The 17,327-nt window shown below is 41.3% G+C and overlaps 1 protein-coding gene across 2 annotated transcripts in view; it reads left to right on the top strand.

Moving 5' to 3' along the window:
• The window catches only part of PRLR (prolactin receptor), a 122,689-nt gene that overhangs the window by 61,671 nt on the left and 43,691 nt on the right, over positions 1-17,327 (top strand). The window contains exons 1-2 of one of the 2 annotated variants that reach the window (XM_082271025.1): positions 10,141-10,164; positions 14,074-14,199. In XM_082271025.1, coding sequence (XP_082127151.1) covers positions 14,124-14,199 — 76 coding nt within the window. In that variant the 5' untranslated portion in view covers positions 10,141-10,164; positions 14,074-14,123. Of the gene's footprint in view, positions 1-10,140; positions 10,165-14,073; positions 14,200-17,327 lie in introns of those variants that run through there. The other variant, XM_082271024.1, reaches the window with a different exon arrangement.

Genomic DNA, 17,327 nt, shown 5'->3' with positions numbered 1-17,327 from the left:
AAAATCTGGTGTGCAGGCTATAAAATTTTTGTTGGCCGTCAACACAGTGGCCTAATTTTCGTCAGTCAGTACAGATTTCAGCAGACAAAAATCTGATGAGCAAGACTGGGCATGCTCAGAGAAGAAAAAACACACGGAAAGTAAACCAACACATGACATCACTTCTGAAGTAGATTTTTGTTGGCCGAGAAAATTTGTGTGCAGTCTAGAACACATTCCAAACAACAAAACACAACTCTGGACAAAAGTCGGACGATCGGTCGGCCGATAATCGTTGCGTGTGTATGAGGCATTAGTGTAACTAAAAAGGCAGCCTTCATCCACATGCCGGCTTGTATACAAGTTTTGGGCAGTTTTTAGGGATTTTTCCAAGGTACCCTGGTTGAAAAAGACTTATATAGGCACATCCAAAATGTATGTTAGAAAAACATCACATCAAGTCAACTTAAGTCCAAAAAAAAAACCCCACGTCATGATTACTTTAGTAACAGTGCCACCACACTCCTTGCCATGATAGAATCAGCAGATTTGTTTTTGGAGCAAAAATCTTTACCGAGTACATAATTATGGAGAACTATTTACAATTTTTTTTTTTTTTTTTAGCAGATCTCCAATAAACCTATGTTGGACACAATTTGTTTTTCCTGTATCTGTGTACTACCTCTGTTTTAGAAGTTCAGTGCTTTACTTCTTTACTTAAAGTAACACTCAAAGACACGGGACGCTTAAAGAGGATCTTAACCCTGGCCCATGAACATTACTTTCCATATTCCACTTTATGCTTGACGCTTCTTTATGCAAGATAAGCATACAAGCCTAGCAAATCCTGCATTGTCCTTCTCTTACCTGCCACCATCTTGAATCTCTCTTAATTAGGAACCAGCCATCTCTCTCATTTGTACAGGCAGCTTCCAGATGGTGCTCCCTTCACTTTCACAGACGTGCTGCGGGTCTTGAATGGGACTGAAGGGTCAAAAATGTAATACTTTGTATCGAATATATATATATAGTATACACACTATATTGCCAAAAGTATTGGGACAGATGCCTTTACACACACATGGACTTTAATGTCGGTAGGATTCAGTATTGTGTTGGCCCACCCTTTGCAGCTATAACAGATTCAACTCTTCTGGGAAGGCCGTCCACAAGGTTTAGGAGTGTGTCTATGGGAATGTTTGACCATTCTTCCAGAAGTGCATTTGTGAGGTCAGGCACTGATATTGGTGAGAAGGTCTGGCTCGTAGTCTCCGCTCTAATTTATTCCAAAGGTATTCTACTCTGTGCAGGCCAGTCAAGTTCCTCCACCCCAAACTCGTTCATCCATGTCCATTAAATGGTGGGCCAATTCAATATTGAACCCTACGGACTAAGACTGAGCCGCCATTAAAATTTATGTGCATGTAAAAGCAGGCATTCCAATACTTTTGGTAATATATTGCATATCCCAGAGGCCTGCGGGTGGTCGTTATACACATCAGTCTCCCCAAGGCGAAAAAGTGGGAAGGCCACTAAATTAAAACATTTAAAAAAAAATAATAATATTAATAACTAAAAGTGAAAAAAACAAAAATTAAACCCGCGCTACCTTAAAAACAAATCTGTTATGTGTGCATATGGATGTTGCAGCTGCTGTTCACCAAGTAAATACTCAGAGAAAATATAGGTAGTCAATTAACACAGCGCTAGCATACATAAAAATACATAAACATACTCATGTGATACAAAAAGAAAATGTTAAGGAAAAATCCAAAAATTAAAATATATAAATGTCCAAAATGATAAAAAATCCAAAAAAGTGTCCAGTGATATGAAAATGCATTAGGTGATAAAGTGCTCCTAGTGCAGATGAAAACACTCGTGCTCCAAGTGGTGGTGACCCCTCCAGGACCCCTACTCACCAGAACATGTGGACCATGCATTAGGGTCTAAAGAGCTTATGGACACTTGGATGCAAATGACACCAGGACTTCTCCTTAGGGATCAGAAGCTGAATGGACCCTCCCAAACGTAGGTAATCTTTTGTTAGATACTGTATAAATCTAGTTCCAGATAATGACTTGTACTCACCTACAGTCATTATCTGGAACTAGATATATACAGTATCTCAAAAAAGATTACCTATGTTTGGGAGGGTCCATTCAGCTTCTGATCCCTAAGAAGAAGTCCTGGTGTCATTTGCATCTAAGTGTCCATAATCTCTTTAGACCCTAACGCAGGGTCCACATGTTCTGTTGAGTAGGGGTCCTGGAGGGGTCACCACCACTTGGAGCACGAGTGTTTTCATCTGCACTAGGAGCACTTTATCACCTATTGCATTTTCATATCACTGGACACTTTTTGGGATTTTTTATCATTTTTGACATTTATATATTTTAATTTTTGGATTTTTCCATAACATTTTCTTTTTGTATCACATGAGTATGTTTATGTATTTTTATGTATGCTAGCGCTGTGTTAATTGACTACCAATATTAATGACTAATTGTGAAAAACGAAGGTGGTTGGAGCAGTGAAGAGGAAATGAAGTTAAAGTGGAACTATACTTACCTTCACTCCAGCACTGCACTGTCCCACCGACCGCTGCCATCTTGAGCTTGGCGGCTTCTATTATTGATCGCAGGCCATTTTAATCAGCTGGGCTGGGGCGACGACAGCTCAATGTTGCCGAAATTCTGCACTGAGCTGCTCATGTGCAGGTCAAAGTGCAGCGGCGGGCAGGCCGGTAAGAAACTTTAATGCAGAAGCACCATAGCACGTCTCTTCTGCATTAAAAATTCCACAATTTTTTTTCTACTTAAAGTTCCACTTTAAGCTTTAAATTGACCATATACGCCTCGTATCTTGGCTGAGTCCTGCTGAAGAGGTGCTCATTGGGTGGCTTAAAGCTAGGAACACTTAGTATTTTTATAAAAATTTAAAAGGAAGATATTTTTTCTATTTCTTTTTTTCAGCTTTGTTTTTCTTCTCTTTATTAAAAAACTGAGCGCTTCGTGTCCCCAGCTCTTTCAATGATATGTGACGATGTGTTTTATTACTACAGAAGGTATTTTTAAAGTATGTGTGAAAAAAAAATGTTGTTCCAAATTGCAAGACATTAAATATTTTACATTTTTACTGTGAAGAAGTCTTATTCAAATGTATGATTTGCTCAGCCTAGGGAAAATGTCAATAAAAAAATGTATTGAAATGAGGTTTTTTTGTTCAGTTTTAGATAGGGGAGGGGTTTGGAAACCCTGTAGAGTTGTTATCTGTGTCCCCCTCAGGGAGAATAACTCACTTCCTGTGATCAAAACAGGAAAAATGGAATCTTCCCAACGGGGTGTCAAACTGGCCCTCCAGCTGCTGCGAAACTAGTCCCATCATGCCTCTGTCTTTTGGGAGTCATGCTTGTAACTGCCAGCCTTGCTAAGTCTCATGGAACTTGTAGTTCTGCAAAAGCTGGAGGACTGCAGTTTGACGCACCCCTCAACACTCTATCCGTAACAAGAAAAAAAAATAAATACAGCGCCTAGGATATTAATGGGAGGTAAAGGAACAGAATAAACTGCTTCCACTTAGATTTTGGTGATACACCAAAGACAATATTAAAGAAAAAATTGTGGAGCTGGTCTGTGGTCATTTCTATAACCAATTTGGCTAAATAAAATTACCCTAATCAAACAGTTGACATATGCAGCAGTGAACTTTATATCACATGATGAATAACTAAATAGCAGTGTACATCAATCCTATAAGCAATGACATTCTAATCAAAAAGCGATATGTAAACAATGCTTAATCACAAAGTGCAAGTGTTGTAAAAAAGGGCAAAGTATTGTGCTATTAAGCAGAAAAAAGTGCAAAAATAAATGTCTAATCAGAAAACAAAGTCTATTTGTTATCCAAAAAGAAGAATCCCAGAAAATCTCCTTAGAAATATTATTTAAATCGCTGTAAGTGACACCCAGTGCAATCTTTCACCATCCACACTATACTAACTCACCCAAGTTAATGGCTGGACACATTATAAACCAGCCAGTGCGCTCCACAGTAGACCCAGAAGGGTTTATCTCCACGGTATTGGTTCCGGATATGATCCCTCACAATTGAAGCTGCTCGAGCAAGTCTCGGCTACACATGGAATCAAGATAGAGGAAGGAAGGCTTCCATAGCGTAAAAATGTTATAAAACCAATTTTTTTTATAAAACATAGATCCATATGATCCATAGATCACTCATAGATCATTAAGTGACTCCCTGACACTAGGGTAATAACGCTTGTTAGTGTTTGCCTATCCCCTCCGACCGTAATCCAAAAGCCGCGAGTGCGATACAGGCATGCAAAGTGATGTCAGCATCCTTGCCCCGCCCTATGCGTTTCGTCATTCAACGTCCTCACGGAGCAGAAGGATTAGAATTTCATTGCTTACAGGATTGATATACACTGATATTTAGTTATTCATTATGCGATATACTGTATGATTTAAAAGTTCACTGCTGCACGTGTTAATTGTTTGATTAGAGTAATTTTATTTAGCCAGATTTGTTAAAGAAAGGATCACAGGCTAGCACCAATTTTTTTTCTTTAATAAGAAAAAGATTTTGACTGGGTGCTAGATGTAGCTACAAATGTAATTATGTAAAGTGCACCTAGTAGGCTACCTTTTATACATTAGATAATTTTTGCAATTGAAAGCTGCTTGAATGTGGTTGAATTGTGATTGAGTTTTTTAGGCAGTACTCCAAAAAAAGATAAAAATGAATAGCCTGTTAAAAGATAAAATAGCAAAAATAGCTTTTACTGCAATTTTCAGCTTCAAGCCAAAGGTATCCCCTTTTGTGCCTTTTCCGCCACTAGTCCTCAGTCTCATAGCCAGCATCCACTTCCCCGTGCTTTGGTGTGCTTCATTATGAATGACACCCCAGTGCACCACCAAAACCATCTCCATTGCATTGTATAAAATGCAGTCTGCCCTATGTTTATGGGCGTTGCCGTGAGTTTCATCATATTTATTTTAAATGAGCTGTTTAATGCATGCATCGTATGTAACTGGGCCCTGAGATCATTTCACTGTGTCAGTTGAATTAGTGGAAGGTTGTACTCATCCTGTTGGTAATTGTTGCACTCAAGACTGGATAAAAGGTATGAAATTGTCTGAAAGTGCATGGCCAGTGTAAGACTAGTTTACCACAAAATCCAAGCCACCTATGGCCAGTGGAAGGCTAGGTTACCACACGGTTTGGACCACTCATAACCAGTGTAAGGCTAGGTTACCACAAGGTTCAGACCACCCATGGCCAGTGTGAGGCTAGGTTACAACATGGTCCAAAACGACCACCTATGGCCAATGTAAAGCTAGGTTACCAAAAGTTTCGGACCACCCAGTTCTTTAGCATTAACAATGCCTGTCTCTGGAAATACCTGAACTTAACCTCATGGCACCGGCTCTTGTCTGCCCCTTGGGGTTCTGCAAGACAGGAGGCAGTGATCATGTGACCACTAGAATTGGCTGTTACAGTGGTCACATCGTTAAGAAGAGTGATCAGGAGCTGCTGTTGACATCTTGGTCACTGTGCTGGGACTATGCAGTAAGTGCACTCTCAGCACAGAACCGCGGTGTCGCCTATTTATGTACAGCGGGCATTAAGTCTCACCCGCTGTGCTTATGTGCATTACGCCAGCAGGAAAAAGTTCATAATTTGGAGGGGTGTTCACAAAGGTTTGAACCATATAGTGTAGCAAATTGATGTTCTTGTAGCTTGGAAGCATTTTCCCTTCTTTGCCATTTAACACCTTTATTGTAGGATATTGTATGGAAAAAGTAATTCTCAAAAATTGACAGATTTCACCAGCTGCCTTTTAAAACGGCCCCTTCACTCTCACACCTTCACTGAATTCAGCACTCTAGATACAAGAATGACACTGTGAACCATGGGGACTTGGCGTGTAAGCAGCCAGCTGTACTCTATGAATGTCATCAGGGAAATTAAAGCCTCTTGGCTGTTCATCTGTGCACGCTTAGTGAGTTAATATGCAGAATTTCCATGTTTGTGTTTTAAGAGCAATTCCAGGAAATGTCCAAAATCAATTTGTTTAATGTGCCATCCGCTAAACATTACAATACTGCTACAGCCAGAATTTCCACTCGTTTATCCTTTTTGGCATTCCACTCTTGTTTATCCACCACTGCTTTTGGCTTTCTGTCACAATGGAGGGTGTGTCAACTGGGCAGCCAAGGCAGGAATGTCAAACTCCATTTCATTGTGGGCTGCATCACCAGTATGGTTGTCCTCTAACGGACAGTTGTATCTGGGGTGTGCTACGTGCTGGGTTCAGGAGTGCGTTACGTACAGAGTGCAGGGTTCAGGAGTGTGCTATGTACAGAGTGCAGTTCCAGGGGGGCCCTATACACAGAGTGCAGAGTTCAGGGTTGTGCTGTGTACATACCCACATGGAAGAAAAATATATTAAAAATATATTTTAAAATAAAATTTTTAACTTTTCCCAAATATATTGGAAATATATTTGAAATGCTACAATTTTGGCCATATTCAATATATTTCTAAAATTTTTAGTCCAAATATATTGGAAATATATTTGAAATGCTCCTTCCTTGTCCGACTCTAGCACCTTCCTGTGTAGGCAGCTCTGCCTTGCCTTACAGGGAGATTATTCTCTCTCTCAGATTTTGGAGATCTGTCCCCACCACAATGGTCCACCGTGAGTGTGTGCAGGGATCTGTTAGTTCTGGGAGCCACTGAGAGCAAAGATGCCACTTGTGATCACAGAAGGCTTCAGCGGGGAGTGGCAGCAGAGGGTGAGAGCCAGAGGTGGTGGACTGGAGTTCTGCCACGTTCCAGCTGCAAAACTTGGTGCAAGGACCATATGACAAGGCCAAGGCACTGGCCATGTGTTGGACACATGTGAAGTAAGCTGTTCACTGGTCAGATGTAACAGATGTTGGTAAAAAGAAAGTTTGCCAGAAAGGGTGAGGGGGATGTGGGGTCTCTGGGTATAGTGATGTGGAGGTTTGGGATATTCATTGTCATAGCTGAAAATAGAGATTGTTATCTTATTTACTTAAAAAAAAAAAAATAAGTTGTACTATATGACCAAAAATAATAGATTAAATTAATTTAATTAAATGAATGAGTTTAGGTGTTTCCAGTGAAGGGTATTGTTAATGCTACAGCATACAAAGACATTTTAGACAACTGTGCTCTTTCAAATTTGTGACAACACATTGGGGAAGGTACTTCTTGTTCCAGTATGACACTGCGTCCATAAAGACAAGCTTTGTTAAGTTTGCTGAGTATGCGTTTAAATGGCCTGCCCAGAGCCCTGACCTCAACCCTATTGAACACCTATGAAATGAATTGGAACACGTATTTGTGATACACATCTTCTTGTCCATCTTTAATAGAGTGGGAAGGCTAGAATGTCTTATCATGTTTATTGTCACTGTCCATGCACCTCTGTTCTGGTTACATACCCTTTTTTTGTATAGGTGTCAAAGATACTGGAAGTGAGGGACAACCTTTTTCAAAGATAAGCGCGGGAATGAACAAAAAAAAAAAAAAAGTACATATTCACCTAGATAGCTGCAGCATTGATCCAGTGCAGTATCTGACCCCTGCTGGCTGTACACCAAGAACTGAGTGATCAAAGACTGCTGATCAGCAGTTCTTGTGTCCATTCTGAGCACAGAGCAGTGATTGTCAGTCACCGGCTCTCTGCTCGGCCCTTCCAGTGCTGTGGAAGGAGCAGGAATGGTTGGCTCTGGCTGTTAGCAGCATGCTGAGAGACTGAGCCAGCTGCCGGTCATGCATCTGGGAGGATCCCAACATTGGACCAGCAGAGGTTGAACCGGCTCTTTGACATCAGCTGACAGTTCATGGGTCACAGGAGTGCAGAAGTAAGTGCACTCTGTCGCTCTGTGACCCACATGAGAAATATGGCCAAAATAGCTTTGACCCTTCTTGTTCTCTAAGTTCAGTAGAGATTGATGTATGGTTGTCCGCAGGATCATACTTGGGATGACACCAACAGCTACTGCAAAGGATACTCCGAGCACTAAGTAGAAGACCCAGGAATGTTCCTTATGTGTCAGTGTCTAGCCCTGTCACTGAAAAGGGACAGAATGGTTTAACTGAAAATATGCAGGCCTGTGCTAACAAGGCGCAATTTGGCAACTCTATAGAATATAGAATATATAGGGTTTACTAGTGTGGTAAACCCTGGTAAATTCTAATGTGCCGTAAATTTCTGTCCAGTAAAAAACAGCCTTTGATCTCATCAGGCCATCTAACCCAATACACAGAGCAGCATTCCTTTGGAGAAAATGCTGTTCGCCTGTCTGGGGTTTTATTATAAAATGTAAGCGAAGCCTGAACTATTCCTGTAACTAAGACTGGACGTGTTCCAGTAAGATGTTTTAGATAATAGAATCCCAGAGCACTTTATGTCTAGTGTCTGTATTCATAAAGGGGACCCTATATGACTTTTAAAGATCCCCTTTTGCCAGACCGTTCATTACAATAACAATCTATGAGTATACTGCATGTGCATTACGCATATTTTAGGCATGTTATTTACCTTTAGAAGCCTCCCTTGTGTACATGTTCAAAAACCCAGAGACTGCTTCTGGGTGCGGCCATCTTGGATGTGATGTCAGTACCCCCAGCAGACTCAGAGATGTCACTCAAGCGATAATCTAATGCCGCCTTTCTCAACTGTTTTACCTTAGAAGGATCATTGAAATAATTTTCAAACCCCTGCTAAAACCAATTTACTGGGAGTCCGTCAGAAAGATGCCTGGTAGGTTGGTGGCCAGTGGGAAGATTGGTTCCTTACAAATAGCTAAATAGGTCATTGATGTCATGCCGTTGACTTTGCCAGTTGGCCTTGGAACTGTGCAGACACCATCAATTTGGAGATCAATTAGACACAGCTCAAAGACCCCCTGGCAACCTCTGAAGAAGCCCAAGGGTTCCACAAAACCTTAGAGGAGAATGACTGCTCTAAGGTATCCTCCCTTGCTTCTCCACTGGCAGCTACATAAAAGGTTACGTTGGTAGGTGAAGGAAAGAGTTGAGGAGCTAGGCCAGCATAGATGGTAATAAAAACACCACTTGGAAGAGGAAAGGGCTAGGACATGCAAGCAAGTAGAGGACTGTGCTAAGGGACTGCCTATTTCAGAAGTAGTCAGTCTTGCTAGCAGTTTTACAGGTGCATTGTAAGTGAATAGAAATTGTTTTATGAAAAAGAAAATTCTGCGAGTAAGCAAGTTTTACATTGGTAGCAGCGTAATGTCCACTTCTATTGTATTGTCTGTTAAGGATTGTGTTTGGCTAAAGGTTGTAATACATTTGGAAATATTGACATTTATTACATGTTCTACTGTAACATATGTTCCAGTAGAGTGGTTCAGCTTCATGTGCACCATGAATAGCTGTCTATGAATGAATGAGGTGGAGCTTTCATTCATCTACTCTACTGCACCTTTAATTATGAGAACTGATAGTACGACCTCTATGAATGGAGCAATAGGGTTGAAATGGCAGACAGTGGGGGTGGAAAATGTTTTATATATATATATATATATATATATATATATATATATATATATATATATATATATATATTATATTATATACTGTGTATATATATATACAAAACATAATTTTTTTTTTTTTTCGCATAGTGAATTGTAGTGATCAATGCTATAAACGTCAAATGCAAAATATCCTCTAAAGCAAGAGTTCTGACCTGTTCCTTACACATGATTGGCTGCCGTATGGGTCATTCACTGCTTGGCAAAAGACTACAGCTCCCTTACTGCAGCCTTCCCCCCTTCAGAGCCGGTGTGTTGCTGGGGGTGTAGATTGCACTTAAAGAGGAGGTCCAGCCCCCTCCCCCCCCCCCCCCCCCCACAAAGCTGCATCCACCTAGGTAGGTATGATTCTTTAAAAAACAAAACAAAAAAAAACATACTTCTCTTTTAAAGACTAAGTCCACCATCTGCAAATAAATAAATAAATGCACATATATCTGCAAAACCAAAAAAAGTGCATTTATCAGTTTTTTTGCAAATACACCTGCAAAGAATTGGACCCACAATCGTGGATCGCGGGTGCGATAGCAAGTTCCTGCAGACTCCTCTTCCAGCTCTAAATTCTGAGGTATGGACTTTCAGTTAGGCTTTGTTCACACTTTCATGTAGTCATTTGCGATTTTCTTTTAGAGATTGCATGCAATTTGGCGTGCCACATAGGGGCAGCCTATTCACTTGAATAGACTGCCCTATGCAGTTTGGTCGCGCGAAAAGAGGCTCCTGCTCCTTTTTGGGCGACAAGCTTCAAGCGATTCTGAAAGGTGCAGTTTGCTGTGATTGCAATCCTGTTGCGCGACAAGCGCAGCAGAATCGCATCCCATTTGGGGTACCATTAAGGGATATTGGCACCCAAATGCCCATTGTAAAGCCATTGCCAGATGTGAAGGGGGCCTTAGAGATCTGAAGAAAGTGTGGATGGGCCACACTAGTGTTCCTTTGAGGATTACAAATATGCCTGCTGCAGTTGCAGATAGGGATGCACCGATCCGATATTAGGATCGGATATCGGCGCCGATACAGCCAAAAAAGCTAGATCGGGGGATCGGTAAAATTAACCGATCCACTGGCCGATCTGGTTTTGCTGAGTCCCGGCTCAGCCGTCCCTTACTTGCACGGATCGCCGATCCAGTTTTGCTGAGTCCCGGCTCAGCCGTGCCTTACTTGGTTTAGTAGTAGTATGATGGTAGTATGGGATGGGAGCCGCTACTTCCTGTATAGGTCCGGCTTACAGGCGGAGTGATATCAGATGCACTCCGCCTCTGAATGAAGGACCCATACACATGAAGCAGTGGCTTTGCTCTGTACTGCAGCCGCATGCATAGTGTATAGTTCCAGATCGATATTGGCAGATACACAATGCCAGGTATCGGTATCGGGACTAGAAAAGTCAGATCGGCTCACCCCTAGTTGCAGATGAGACTTGTAGTGTATTATTTACAGATTTCTGTGGAGCCATGCAAAGCTGCGCAAACCTTCACAGCTACTGCGCGGGAAAAGAACCCCCGCACACTGTTGGGGGGGGGGGGTCTATTTGGCACCATGTTACACTCTAAATATGGGTGTAGCATAGGCTTAAGGCGGAGGTAGTGTTTAAGCTTACAATCTAAGGTCCAACAAACACCTGCTAGAGCCATATTAGGCAAAAGCCAATTAACCTACCAGCATGTCTTTGGATGTTTGAGAAAACGCACTTAGATACAGGGAGAACATGCAGAATCTATGCCCTAGTTGAGATTCAAGCTGAGGACCCCAGTGTTGCAAGGCAGGAGTGTTAAGTACTAAGCCGCCATGCTGACTTTCTACTGATTCCTGCTAAGTCGGCTTACATTCAAACCATGGGTGGCCCCGTTGGCACCACCTGGCTCATCAATATGCAGCAGTGCAGATTCCTTCATCTGTTTAGCATGGATGGAGGAAACTACCGAGACACCTACATGTGTACCTTATGGATTGCCTTAGTGGACTCTAATATAGCTCTCATCTATCCTAGATGGTAAAGAATATGCTGTGATTGTATTTTGTGCTTAGCGAAATCGATTTTTCTCTGGAGGATGTCATTGTGTCATGCTAATGGACTGAATCCTATTTTACTTGAACAACTACAAAATAACTTAAGAGCTTTTATTTGAAAAGCAAAAATGTCCTTGCATGGAATGCATTCAGGAGACCATTAATGATAAAATTCAACTTACCTGTGTTAGAATTGAATGAACCTTAAAACATACATAGAACACGACCTATATGCCTACTGTTTCTGGATTTCATCAGGCCGTCTTGTCCCCCTTGATATTGCCTTCTTGCCACCAACCTGATGTTCTGGAAGCACTTTGTGTTGGCTGGTAAAAAAATTTAGTGAAGTTTCCTGACTACAGCGGTGTTCTTTCTGCTTGCCATACTGATGGTGTCATCTACTTGCACCCTATGGGGTGCTACCATAATTGCTTTCCAGGGCTCTCACCTAAGTTTGCTCTAGTTTTGGTCCCCCTATGTACCTCACACTTCACATTCCAATTTCAATTTCATACAGGGGTCTGACACTCGCCTGCTACCTCTGACTGACAGCTCAGAGTAAGACATGGGAGGGTTGCATAAACTGCTAAAAAAGAAAAGTAAAAGAAAAGTCACCAATGGTGTCCATCATGTTACTCTTATTTCTTTCAAATTTCTCTTACTATCATTGTGGGACTGTAGTCATCTATGCAAGGAGTAACAACCAGAGAAAAACAATTGTTGGCCCTTAGCAGTCAGCAAAGTTTTATATTTCATTCAATTGGAATGTCAAACAACAAATTTATTGGGTCCTCTGAGGAAATGACACACGTTCCTCCAGTTATCCTACACCACCCCACAGATAAAGCAATTCACAGGGCTTATAAAAACTGGAATTTGGTGTTATTAAACATAAGAACAAAACTGAGAGGCTCTGGAATAGTTGAAGTGGTTATAGTAACACCCACCATATGGCCAAATGTTTGTGATTAATTGTGCACTACCGACCTTGGGGTACCAGTTTGGGGAAGGTTCTTTTCTGTTCCAGTATGACTGTGCCCATTGGTACATAAACAGCTCCAAAATACACGGTTTGATGAGTTTGGTGTGAAAGAACTTGACTATCCTACACAGAGACCTGACCGCAACCCTATTCAACACCATTGGGATGAATTGGAATGCTGATAGCAAACCGTGTCTTCTCCTCCAACATCAGTGCCTGACCTCAAAATGCTCTTTTTGACTCAATAGGCACCAATTCCCATAGGCACACTCCAATAGAGTGGAGGGTATTATAGCTGAAAAGTGATGCCCATGGATTTGGAATGGGATGTCCAACAAGCTCTATATGGTGGCTGGCCATATAGGGTTCATTCCAAATTAAACCTGTTAGGAGAGAGACCTGCGATTGCTGACTTGTTTTGGAAGGTCTAATGGCACTTTTCCACTGCAAGAACCGGCTCGGCTCTATTCGGCCCTGCTTGGCCCGGTTTGCTTTTCCACTGCTGGTACCGCATGGTACGGTTTTGGAACGGTTCGGTACGGTATGGTTTGCTTTTCCACTAAAGTAGTACTAAATTTAAGTGGGTGGGATAACAACGATTCTCTGACCAATCAGTGGCTAGTAGTGACTGCATGCAAAGGATTGTGGGATATGGTACCGGTATGGTACCTCTTGGAACCACAATCGAGGTGGTACTGTTTTTGAGAGCCGTACCGTTCAGTTCCATGCAGTGGAAAAGCGCCGCCGTACCGTACCGTACCGTTCCTACACCGTACCATGTAGTACCAGCAGTGGAAAAGCACAAAAGCGAGCCGAACCGTTCGGTTCCATGCAGTGGAAAAGCGCCTTAAGGTCCTGTCCAGTACTGATTACTTCACCACTTCTTGAGTAAATGACCCAGAACAAGCCGGTGTATATCAAGTACTGCTTTGAGCTATATGTGGTCTTGGTCAGAGACTCCATATCTAGCAATGCTACTATCAAGAGGACCATGTTGGAGCCTGCACCTTCAAAGGCCAGTCATATATTACTATCCTGACAGGTTCTCATTATCTAAAGATGGTGCCTTACATTGTGTGTATTTGCTGGAAAGGATTGCCAGTGTGAATGAGACCCCCTCTTTCTGTAGTTTCAGCCAACCCCACACACAATAGTAAATACTAACCCCCCCCCCCCCCAGCAATTTCAGCTAGATCCCCCTTTGCATTATCACCCAAAACTGCATTTCTACCCTCGTCACCACCACGCCCATACCATCCTTCTCACCCAGCCTGCGCACTCTTCTTCCTACACTCATACCATGCCAAATGTCCTATTTCTAACCCTCCTCCCCATTCCCGCCACCCTTAGCCCTCAGCACTCCAGCCTCGCCTGTTCTAGAATGGGCACCCTTTTCATTCTTACAATAATAACATTGTCTTTATGCTATAATAGTAATATTTATGCCTGTTTCTAATGTTTTATATTTTTTTATATGTTTTACAGAGAAACATTGATCATCTGGTGTTGAGCACATCTTAAGCCTGCCGGTCAGGATGTGGCCAGCTCAGGTCCCTGCCTTGGCTGTATCCCTTGTCCTGTTCATTGTAATCAGTATAAATCCTGTGAATGGTGAGCTCCATTATTATTTATTGTCTTAGTTTTTTATGTACAATATTGGAATGTGGTAATGAATGCTCTTTGCACACGGATTATTAACAAGCTTTCAGAGGCTGTGTGTTTTGTGGCAGTTTTAAGCTGGCCATAGACTGGTAGATTTTGTACATTCATACAAAAATTCTCAGCATATTCGATGACTTGACAGATGTCGTTCAAAAACTTATTTTGCTTTTAATTCGACTTTGGAATAAGTGGACTTTCCCGAACATGAGCCACATTCACTGTTTAGAAATGCACTCATTTGTGGGGAACATTTTTCTATCCAGCTTCCTTGAATGTTCTTGTTGCTACAGCAACTAAAGATAAAAAATTGTACAAATTTAATAAAATTAGACATTTCAAACATTCTACTGGTCTATGGCCAGCCTTAAGCTAAATGTGAGGGGGGGGGGGGGGGCATGATTGCATAACTTGTAATAACTACATTTTTTTTTAGAATAGTGTAACAGTAAGGGGTGGGTCTACTAAAGTCAAATAGACAGTTGAACTATGCAAGATAATTTTCTCCAGAGCTTAGTAAATGAGATGAAATGTCACTTTGCAAAGAATACCCAATCACATTCAAGGAAAATATAAAAAAAAGGCATTTTTGCTTGTACATGATTGGATGATGGATGTCAGCAGAACGTCATCTCATTTACTGAGCTCTGGAGCAAATGCCCTTGCTGAGTGCAACTCTACTTGCAAAGTGCACAGTCTAATTACCATGAGTAAATCAATCCCCTTGTGTACTTAAAAGCCTGTCTTTATGTCAGCTTCTTGCAATCTCCCTGGGGTGGGACTGAGAGAAGAGACAATCTATGACATTTCATGGTGCTGTCACTCTAAAATGCACAGGGAATATTTTTTATTTTATTACAGACATTGATATAGCACCGACAATGTATGCAGTGCTTTACATAATGTATATTGACATCAGTCCCTATCTCATATGCATACGTATATAGAAAGGAGCCAATTATCCTACCAGCATGAAACAGGGAAATGCTGCTCCAGGTTGGTCCACTCTTATCTCACCTCGCACTTCGAGCCTGTATACAGGTGCATCTCAAAAAATTTGAATATCATCAAAAAGTTTATTTATTTCAGTAATTCTATTCAAAAAGTGAAACTCATATATTTTATATAGATTCATTATACACATAGAGATATATTTCAAGCATTTATTTCTTCTATGGCTTATGATTATTTTCATGATTATGGCTTACAGCTAGTGAAAACCCAAAATTCAGTATCTCAGAAAATTTGAATATTACATAAGACCAAAAAAAAAAAAGGATTTTAGATACAGAAATATTGGCTTACTGAAAAGTATCCATGTACAGTATAGTATGCACTTAACACTTTATCAGGTCTCCTTTTGCATGAATTACTGTATCAATGTGGAGTGGCGATCAGCCTGTGGCACTGCTGAGGTGTTATGGAAGCCCAGGTTGCTTTGATAGCGGCCTTCACCTCGTCTGCATTGTTGGGTCTGGTGTCTCTCATCTTCCTCTTGATAATATCCCACAAATTGTCGATGGGATTTAGGTCAGGTGAGTTTGCTGGCCAATTAAGCACAGTGATACCATGATCAATAAACCAGGTATTGGTAGTTTTGGCAGTGTGGGCGGTGCCAAGTCCTGCTGAAAAATGAAATCAGCATTTCCATAAAGCTGGTCAGCAGAGGGAAGCATGAAGTGCTCTAGAATTTCCTGCTAGAGGGCTGCGCTGACTTTGGACTTGATAAAACACAGTGGCCCAACACCCCAAATCCAACAACTCATGGCTCCCCAAATCATTATGGACTGTGGAAACTTCACACTGGACCTCATGCAACTTGTATTATGTGCCTCTCAACTCTTCCTCCAGACTCTGAGACCTTCATTTTGCAAATGAAATGCAAAATTTACTTTCATCTGAAAAGAGGACTTTGGACCACTGAGCAACAGTCCTTTTTCTCCTTAGCCCAGGTAAGACGCTTCTGACATTGTCTCTGGTTCAGGAGTGGCTTGACAGAGGGAATGCAACAGTTGTAGCCCATGTCCTGGATATGTCTGTGTGTGGTGGCTCTTGAAGCTCTGACACCAGCCGTAGTCCACTCCTTGTGAATCTCCCCCAAATTCTTGAATGGCCTTTGCTTCACAATCCTCTCAAGGCTGCCATTATTCCTGTTGCTTGTGCACCTTTTTATACTACACTTTTTCCTTCCATTCAACTTTCCATTAATATGCTTGGATACAGTACTCTGTGAACAGCCAGCATCTTTAGCAAAGACCTTTTGTGACTTACCCTCCTTGTGGAGGATGTCACTGACAGTCTTCTGGACAACTGTCAAATCAGCAGACTTCCCCATGATTGTGTAACCTAGTGAACCAGATTAAGAGACCGTTTACAGGTTCAGGAAACCTTTACAGGTGTTTTGAGGTAATTAGCTGATTAGAATGTGACGCCAGTCTACAATATTGAACTTTTTCACACTATTTTAAATTTCTGAGATATCGAATTTTGGGTTTTCACTAGTTGTAAACCATAATCATCAAAATTAAAAGAAAGAAATGCTTGAAATATATCACTCTGTGTGTAATTCTAAAAAATATGAGTTTCACTTTTTGAATTGAATTACTGAAATAAATAAACTTTTTAATGATATTCAAATTTTTTGAGATGCACCGATATGTGCCTGAAGACGTAAAGTCCGGCCAGCTGCACTCCGAAAACTGCAATTCATCTTTATAATATCTACAAACAACGTGAAACCAACAAAAAGACCACAGTGGGGAACAGAAGGTTGACAGGTTTCCTGCCTCTCCTATCACTTATTAGAATGTTGATGCGTTTTGTGCCTCTGCTAGCGATTATTAAAATAGAACTATAGGCAAAGCTTTTTTTTTTTTCATTTTGGATAAAGTAAGGGAGGACTATAGCCTCTGTAAGATTTCTTTTTGCCATTTGGGAACTTTACCATCACTTTCTGCCCTATAGCCAAAACAGGAAGTGAGAAGAAATCCCTGCAAATTAACCACTTCTGGACCAGAAGATTTTCCCCTTAATGATCAGGCCATTTTTTGCGATTCGGCACTGCGTTACTTTAACGGACA

Source organism: Pelophylax lessonae (assembly GCF_965119305.1).
Source record: "Pelophylax lessonae genome assembly, chromosome: 1".
Lineage (NCBI taxonomy): Eukaryota > Metazoa > Chordata > Amphibia > Anura > Ranidae > Pelophylax > Pelophylax lessonae.
The sequence above is the reverse complement of the archived record's forward strand: the minus strand, read 5'-3'. Positions and strand labels throughout refer to the sequence as shown.